General features: G+C 44.2%; 1 protein-coding gene across 2 annotated transcripts; it reads right to left on the bottom strand.

Moving 5' to 3' along the window:
* Positions 1 to 209: 209 nt before the first annotated feature.
* Positions 210 to 5,687, bottom strand: LOC118387983 (corticotropin-releasing factor-binding protein-like). 2 transcript variants are annotated; one of them, XM_035776846.2, is made up of 7 exons: positions 5,457 to 5,687; positions 5,031 to 5,124; positions 4,245 to 4,402; positions 3,035 to 3,245; positions 1,934 to 2,082; positions 1,395 to 1,509; positions 210 to 929 (listed from the first exon to the last, which is right to left on the bottom strand). In XM_035776846.2, exons 1-7 carry the CDS (start codon positions 5,535 to 5,537, stop codon positions 775 to 777), a joined length of 963 nt encoding a protein of 320 aa, XP_035632739.1. In that variant the 5' UTR covers positions 5,538 to 5,687; the 3' UTR covers positions 210 to 774. The 2 variants fall into 2 exon arrangements, with proteins under 2 accessions (XP_035632739.1, XP_035632738.1); XM_035776845.2 differs by having other exon boundaries at positions 1,395 to 1,512; positions 5,457 to 5,681.
* Between the last annotated feature and the right edge of the window lie 3,083 nt (positions 5,688 to 8,770).

Below are 8,770 nucleotides of genomic sequence, written 5' to 3'. Positions count from 1 at the left end.
GTCAATATCAATGTATGGATATTTCAGTGTAATGGTGAACTGGAGTGGCTTTTCTCGTTCGGTTGAGACGTGACTGATGCCGATATCATCCACTTCCCTCCATTGTGCCCCCCCCCACCACACACCATCCTCCTAGCATTCTCCCTGGCAACAAACCCTGATTAGTTCTGTATAATTGGACTGATTAGAAAATTAAATGAATTATCAGCTCCAGTGAGTGCTTAATCATGCAGCTCAGTTTTATTACAAAAAAATAGTTTGATACAAATAAATATAGATAACAGCAATGAACATGTATTTAACATACTCTATTGAACACTTGCCTCCGGCCACAGTCCCAAAACGACACACATCGTCTCACAAAATAAATAGAAAGAAACATTCTGTTTTTTAACACCCTTCCTTGTAAAGAACGTGAACCAAAACACCCTGCTAACACCCTCACTGGTCTGTTTTCACTGGCATTCATATAATCACACAACTTAGACAACAGAAATTTGGAATCAAACCAATAGCAGAACTGCCCACAAACACAAAATAACACTTTATTAAGCTTGAGCGCCAGCGACAATTCATTTAACATATAGTGAAGAAAACAAAGGAATGAGGTAAAAAATCTCTTTAAATTCAAAAAGGAGTACAGAACAGAACGTTATGGCGATCCTCGGGATTGTTTTCTGTAATCAGTCTCATGGTAGATTTGGCAGCCAGTGATGGGTGGTCCCCATTAGCTAGGTGGTATATATAGGAGGTGGAGAGATAGATAGGGAGAGCTCAGCCAGTGAAGCAGAAATCCTCCACACTGTTCACCTTGATCCTCTGCAGCTCTTGCCGGTCCAGCAGCCGGTATTGGAACGCCACCCGGTTCACAAACCTACCGCTGGACACCATTCTCACCACAGTGTTGTCACAACCTATCTTCATCTGGGCTGAAGGATGAGGAAAGGAGAAAGAGAAAAGAAACAGGCAGACATGAATAACAGGTTGGAGAGTGTCAGCAAAAATAAGACTTTCCATTCAACAATGGATCATAAAGATTTACTCTTAGGCTGCGTTTTGACAGGCAACCCTATTCTGATAGTTTTTCAGTAATTGGTCTTTTGACCAATTAGATCAGCTCTGAAAAAGATCTGATGTGAAAAGATCTGATCTGATTGGTCAAAAGACCAATTAGTGGGGGGAAATGATCAGAATTGGGCTGCCTATGTAGGCTTAGATATACAGTATTAGGATGTTGATTGTGTGGGTAGTAAAGCTCTACTCTAGTCAGCATGGTGATGGTGTGGGTAGTAAAGATCTACTCTAGGCAGCATGGTGATGGTGGTGGTGGTGGTGGTGATGCTGATGGTGTGGATAATGGTGTTAGTGATGGTGTGGATGTGGGTGCTGCTCACCGGGGCCGTTGAAGTTGTAGCAGAGGTCAGCTACTGGGAACATCTTAGACGGGTCCATCCCGTTCCCTCCCAGCAGCTCCACAAAGTCCCCTGCTCCAGCACAGCCTGGCATGGACTTCTAGAGAGAAAGAGACTTAATGGTTTAACAAGCATTTTTACTTCCCTTCTTTTTTCTGTCTTTACAATATCCCAACACACTCTTCTCTGATGGCTCAAAGCATCCCCTCATCATCACTGGGAGCTAACACAAGTCTTTCGTTCTTTGGCAGGGTAGTTCACTAAACCACATCCCCTACAACTGCCTAAACATCTAAGCCCCCTTTACTCAAATCTGGACCTTGAAGCCAGAAGCACTGCTCTTTCCTTTATTCTTACCCTCTAATCAGGAACTGTTTGATTGTGACTTGTGATGCATGGTGAGTGGAATCTCTGGCCAATCAGTGAGTGGCATTAATCAACCAAATAACAGTGCTGCAGACCTCCTGACTCAGATGTGAGTAGCTCTGTTCTATGTGGTGATGTCCCTGCTCAGGGCTCACCTTGATGGGGAAGTCGTTGAGGTGTCCCAGGCTGAGCTCAGCGATCTTGATCTCCACGGGGTAGATGATGGAGAAGCTGCAGTTCCTGTGCTGCTGGGGTATCACCATGGTGAAGCTGCCCTCTGGTGTCTGGGAGATGATGTTACAGGCTGTGGGGGACGTGGGCGGGGGGGTATGAGTGTCTGTAGACTTTTCATACATGTTGATCTTCATATAGCACAGCATTTATCAATTTACAGTACTTGTGTAAAATTGCTTAGTAAACAAATGCAAAACACACACACACACACACACACACACACACACACACACACACACACACACACACACACACAACACACACAAACACACACGACTTAGAAGTAGACAGCTTTGCGCTTGGTACGTATTTAAGATAGAGAACACACACTGCTAGGTGCTTGAAATGCCTTCACTCTCTGTACCATAACAGGTACCCTATCTATTAAGCGTGTTTAGCCAGTAACCAAAAGGTTGCTGGTTTGAATCCCTGGGCCGACTAGGTGAAATATCTGCCGATGTGTCCTTGAGCAAGGCACTTAACCTTTATTACTCCTGTAAGTCGCTCTGGATGAGAGCATCTGCTAAATGACTAAAATGTAGTAATACATCCCTGCTGTGCACCCTTGATCTTAATACTTAGTTGAGATACACATGCTTAGCCACAACTTACTCTGAAATCTCTCACTAACATGATCCAGCGACGATAATATTACTACAGACATTATTGGCATGCATCACTACCCTCGCATTATAAGACTTTTGTACAACCTAAAGTGTTACTAAAGCATTAACACACTACCCTGGCATTATAGCGTGTGATAAAGCATTAAAACAGTACATTGGCATCCTGCCCAATGTTAGCACACTTAATGGACGAGGCACTCTGCCAGACAGGCATTAGGTTCTATCATCAATGATAGCTGTTAAAGTACTCCAGCACACACATTTAACTCAGCATGTTTATCTATACATCGAGTCACTATTGTCGGACACTATATTCGGACACTAAGTATATAAGTAAAATCCTCAAGGCCATGAACAGTAAGAATGGCCATCAGGCTGCTGCAGGTTTCTACTCACGGAAAAGGTTGATGGGTTTCCTGACAGTCAGCGTGAAGGAGCTGCCGACGGTGTGAACGCGGAAGAACACCATTGCAACGTTCTGAGATGACCGTACGGTTCTCCTGACAGTCCCGGAGTCGCAGTAGTCTACGTAGCGTTCCATCAGCGGCAGGGCGTGATCCTGGGAACTAGGGAACTTCTCTCCCTTCATCACCCAGCCATCAAACACCTGGAAGAGGAGAGGGAGAGAGGAGAGGGGAGAGAGGAGAGAGGAGAGGGGAGAGGGGAGAGAGGAGAGAGGAGAGAGGAGAGAGGAGAGAGGAGAGGGAGAGGGGAGAGGGAGAGAGGAGAGGGGAGAGGGGAGAGAGGAGAGAGGAGAGAGGAGAGAGGAGAGAGAGAGAGAGAGAGGAGAGAGGAGAGAGGAGGAGAGGGGAGAGGGGAGAGGGGAGAGAGGAGAGAGGAGAGAGGTGTGGACTTAATCAAAACCATTCAATCAAACCCAGTTATCTCTGTAAGCAAAACGGACAGGATTTCAATAAATGCAGATGAACGACCTGTGCACTGTGATTGACTTTTAAAGGCGATTTCCGTTTAAGCCAGTGTCTTAATCAGGAAGAGACTCTCTGTTATGTCAGTCTGTGTTTAAATCCAGGGTGGGATTTAACTGTAACCGTCGCACGGATTTACAGAGTAAAGTAAGAAAACAACACAGGAAAACACTCTATTTTCCCCCTGGTGACGGAATCTGCAAAGTGGCTATATATTTTAGTGCTAGGCTACTTACAAGTCTGTAATCATCTACTACTAAGAAAGAGTGTCCCCAGGCTGGGGGTGTGAGGCAAGGGATTAATGTGCGGCTTTGGGTGCTCTCGGCTGGGGAAGAGGACTACTCAGACCTGGGCACAAATTACAACAACAGAATCTGCCAGAAGTTTAATTCTGTCAATGTTCCAGAAATGCCCCTCTATCCCTGGACCTGGTGGTGCTGATGTCAGATAAGGTGATGGCGGGAGTGGAGTATTTGGGACGTACAGTTATGTGGGTGTGAAAAAGCTGGTGTGTGTGTGTGTGTGTGTGTGTGTGTGTGTGTGTGTGTGTGTGTGTGTGTGTGTGTGTGTGTGTGTGTGTGTGTGTGTGTGTGTGTGTGTGTGTGTGTGTGTGTGTGTGTGTGTGTGTGTGTGTGTGTGTGTGTGTGTGTGTGTGTGTGTGTGTGTGTGTGTGTGGTTACCTTGATGAAGTCTCCACCTCTGCAGTCGATGTCAACGCTGTCATACTCCACATTGATGACCTGGTTGGGCTCAGCGATGAAGAAAGCAGCACAGCTGAGATGAGGCCGGTCTGCTGTGAAGGTGAACTGACCCTCTGCTGCCACCATGTCCAGACACCCTGATGGAGGGAGAGAAGGAGGAACGTAGGAAGAAGGGAAGGAAGGGGTTAGAGAAGGATAAAGGGGAAAGAGGAGCAATAGAGGGAAGAGATAGAGAAGAGGGCGAGAAGGAGAGAGATGGGTGTGGGGGTAACAGAGAGAGGAGGAAAAGAGAGTGGGATATATAGAGACAGAAAGAGAGATGACATTGAAAAGGAGAGAGAAATGGAGACAGGGTTAACATTACATTCTGTGCACAGTGGCGGTTTACATTTTACATTATGAAGTATTTCTGACAAGAATTCAATCAATTAATATGCATTTCTAAATAATCAAGTCGTATTCATCAATCTGCACATTTGGTCATGAAAGCCATAGACAGATTATAATTACGTAAATTAAAATCCCACGTATTATTTTAGATTATTAGTTATTCTCAGAATTCCATACACAATTGATCATTACAAATTCAGAGAATGAAAATATGAAAAACACCTTAATAAAAATAGCATTTTAGAAGGTGTGATAATGTCAACAGAAAAGTATTGTTTCCCAAATCAACCATGTAAATGAAATGGCAAATGTAAATGTAAAATATGACTATGGTGAATAACTTTTTTTAGAAATTCACTTCAGTCAGTTACTTACGGAGAGGTCGGCTGTAAATTAATTCCTCTGGTATTTCTCTTTTGAGTTCTGAATTAAGAAGTGAAAATAATCCTTCTGGAGTGATCTCATTTTCCTGAAAAAAACATTTAGATAATATTTAGAAAATAAGTTAACATCTAATATGGCCAAATGACAGCAATATACCATCAAGCAAGATAACACAAGGGATTAAGTAAATGTTAGCAGCTACAGAATGCATAAATCAAGTCAATATGTTCAAAGACGTCTTGAGTAGCATAGAAGTGCGCAATGTGAACATTAGGCCTACTTTAGTGAGTACAAAAGGTTGCTTTTCTTACACAGAACACATGGCATTAATTGAGCTTTTATTACAAAGTCTAGTCGATTAAACACGTGGAAACGAAACAGGTCAGTAAAAAGTGCCAAGTGCTTCCAGAGGCTTACCTCCATGTACCTGGCGTCTCCCTTGAGAACTGACAGACATAACATAACAAAGAACAGCTGCTCTCGGAAAGTCCCCCCCATATTGCTCAGTATCTCTCTCTGGAGTCTCCCTCGCACCTCAAGAACAGAACTGGGGAAAGTCTGGTCCAGTGCTCCAAGCCTCACTCCTTTTTATAGGTCCACGCACCGCAATACGAACGCACTCCGTAAAGATCCATTGATACACAGTGCCCCAGATAGCGTGTTTGTGACGAGAGCAAAGGAGGAATCAATAGGCATCACAGTGCGCCTGTGACTCTGTGACTGTCAGATGAGCAGAGAGAGAGAGAGAGAGAGAGAGAACTTTGACAGATGCCTGAGCGCTTAGGACTGTGATAAGCACATACAGTGCATTCGGAAAGCATTCAGACCCCTTGACTTTTTCCACATTTTATTACATTGCAGCCTTATTCTAGAATTGATAGAATTGTTTTTTCCCCCCTCATCAATCTACACACAATACCCCATAATGACAAAGAAAAAAATAAAAAATAAACTGAAATATCACATCTTATTCAGAACCTTTATTCAGTACTTTGTTGAAGCACCTTTGGCAGCAATTACAGCCTCAAGTATTTTTTGGTATGACACTACAAGCTTGGCACACCTGTATTTGGGGAGTTTCTCCCCTTCTCTGCAGATCCTATCAAGCTCCGTCAGGTTGGATGGGGAGCATCGCAGCACAGCTTTTTTCAGGTTTCTCCGGAAATGTTAAATCAGGTAAAAGTTTGGGCTCTGGCTGGGCAACTCAAGGACATTCAGACACTTGTCCCAAAGCCACTCCTGTGTTGAAAAACATGACAGCCTACTTGGAGTTGCCGAAAGGCAAAAGGCACCTAAAGACTCTCAGACTATGAGAAACAAGATTCTCTGATCTGATGAAACCAACATTTAACTCTTTGGCCTGAATGCCAAGTGTCACGTCTGGAGGCAACCTGGCACCATCCCTACGGTGAAGCATGGTGGTGGCAGCATCATGCTGTGGTGAAGTTTTTCAACGGCAGGGACTGGGAGACCAGTCAGGATTGAGGGAAATATGGTATACAGAGCAAAGTACAGAGATATCCTTGATGAAAACCTGCTCCAGAGTGCTCAGGACCTCAGATTGTGGTGAAGGTTCACCTCCCAACAGGACAACAACCCTAAGCACACAGCCAAGACAACGCAGAAGTGGTTACGGGACAAGTCCTTGAATGTCCTTGAGTGGCCCGGCCAGAGCAAAGTACGGACAATTCCGTCGGCCTCGTGGCTTGGTTTTTGCTCTGACTTGCACTGTCAACTGTGAGACCTTTTATAGATGTGCGTGTGCCTTTCCAAATGATGTCCAATTAATTGAATTTACCACAGGTGGACTCCAATCAAGTTGTAGAAACATCTCAGATCAGCTTGTGATTGTATATTATTATTAGTTGTAGTTAAACTAACACAGTTTAGCCAGTCTAGCCATTCTACAAGTAATGTGAGCTGTGTCAGTTTAGCCAGGCCATCCGAGTTTGACCTTCACCGATCACACCATGCATGTCACTGACTGGTTATCTTCTCAACAGATTTCCATTTTGCCCGGTCTCCTCACTCCCTTCCATGCCCATCCCTCCAAGCCACTTGGCGCCCCAAGCATTTAGAAAGGTCAGCTCCATCCCAGCGTGACATTTAGTCTTTCCTGTACCTGTCCCTCCTGTCCTTCTGTCCTTTTTCTCTCTAAATCAAAACACTGCCAGGGGGTTAAACAATGGCTGGAGTCCTAGCCAACGTCAGCTAGCTTATCCTTGCACCGTGACATCACTGTACTTTTCTGAGACTCATGGTGACTGTTTCCATTAAACCGTTGAAGCTGAGCTGTTTAGCAATACTGAGAAAGTGTGCAGTCCTGGTAGGGTTGGCATGGTTACATGCTATAGCTGGATATGCTACACGTGGGATGTATTGTATAACACAGTCAGAGGCTATGTATTGTGCCATGAGTTTATGGAAGGGTCATGATGATCACACTGAGCGTTACACCACATCTCACATTACAGAGGACCAGGGGCCTCAACACCCTAACAACAGCCTATAGACACCCAGTCCAGAAGACATGTTGTGTGCCTGCCTGAGTTCCTCCCCAGCTCTAGCAGAATGTGACCCAAATTTAACAAATGATTTAGAGAGGCTTGGGGAGCCTCACTGGGATCCAACACACCGTTGCCGTGGTAAATCATTCTAACTGGTGTTTGGCTTGTTTAATCCTTCTCTCCATTGTTATTAAAGCTGATTTTCTGGAGTGCTGACGCACTTGGCGGGTCCTCATTGTTGTCTTACCATAAATCACTCCATTCCCTGTGATCTCCTCTCCCTCTGCCGTACGGAGGGAGTGCCAGGCAGAGTACTGGATTGGGATGCTCTGTAAACCCAGGTGAGCCTCGGTCCAAATGTAAATGCATTCCTTATGGAGCTTTGACAGTGGAAAGATTGTTATGTCTTGTTGGGTTTGTCAGGCTCAGTTTAGTTTGGTTGGCTTTGAATTGGTATTTGCTGAGCGTAAGTGGACTTACTTGGAAGCAAAATGATTAATCCCAAGAGGGGTTTGTATCCCAATGTTGAAATGAAATAAAAATTGAGTTGATTAAATCTGGCCTCATGTAAAAACACTGAGTCCACCGCCTCTCTCTGTCTTTATAAAAACATGGTACTCTGGCTGTGTCCTACACAACATAAAAATAAGGGTCCTTGGTGGACTTTCATTGACAAATGCCAAGAGGGCCCTGAGGGGAGCTGATAGTAGAGTAAACAGTTGTTTTTCATAGACTCTGAATGGCCATTTCAAGGTCAATTATGTTGTTAGCATCTATTAGGCATAATTGCTGATGATGCTTCCTCTCTGTCTGCCTAGCATGTTTACTGAGAGGTTGGGTACTGTAATTGCTTGCAAGGTCATGTGTTCGATGGGGTACATACACAGCTCCTTAAAATACATCGGATTTTGTATAACCTGTATTCTACGCAGTAGACATTCAAATATTTACTGTATTAAAATATGAAGCATTAAGGGTCAAAAAGAAAATTGACCCTCTTCCATTGAGTACTAGGCCTATTGTGTTTGAAAGCTGACTGAACTGATTTGAACACTCTTGACCTTCTCAAATGAGCTACATTCAGCTATCCTCCTCTTTTTGGAGCATTTGGAGTAAATCACTCATCTATGCTGGTAATTTGTCCCATTTCTTGAGAGGAGCCAGGCTAAAGACATGGAAGTGGGTAGGCGTTTCATTGTCCACTTCGGTCAGACATAACTTCCG

The sequence above is a fragment of the Oncorhynchus keta genome, chromosome 9 (genome assembly GCF_023373465.1).
Source record: "Oncorhynchus keta strain PuntledgeMale-10-30-2019 chromosome 9, Oket_V2, whole genome shotgun sequence".
NCBI lineage: Eukaryota > Metazoa > Chordata > Actinopteri > Salmoniformes > Salmonidae > Oncorhynchus > Oncorhynchus keta.
Note: the sequence above shows the minus strand (reverse complement) of the source record. Positions and strands in the feature narration are given on the sequence as shown.

Excerpts from the sequence above, each read along its gene's own strand:
- LOC118387983 (XM_035776845.2), bottom strand. The coding sequence starts at position 5,537 with ATGGGGGGGACTTTCCGAGAGCAGCTGTTCTTTGTTATGTTATGTCTG. Across the intron at positions 2,083-3,034 it reads GAAACCCATCAACCTTTTCC|CCTGTAACATCATCTCCCAG; the intron begins GTGAGTAGAAAC and ends CGTCCCCCACAG. Across the intron at positions 930-1,394 it reads CTACAACTTCAACGGCCCCG|CCCAGATGAAGATAGGTTGT; the intron begins GTGAGCAGCACC and ends CTCATCCTTCAG.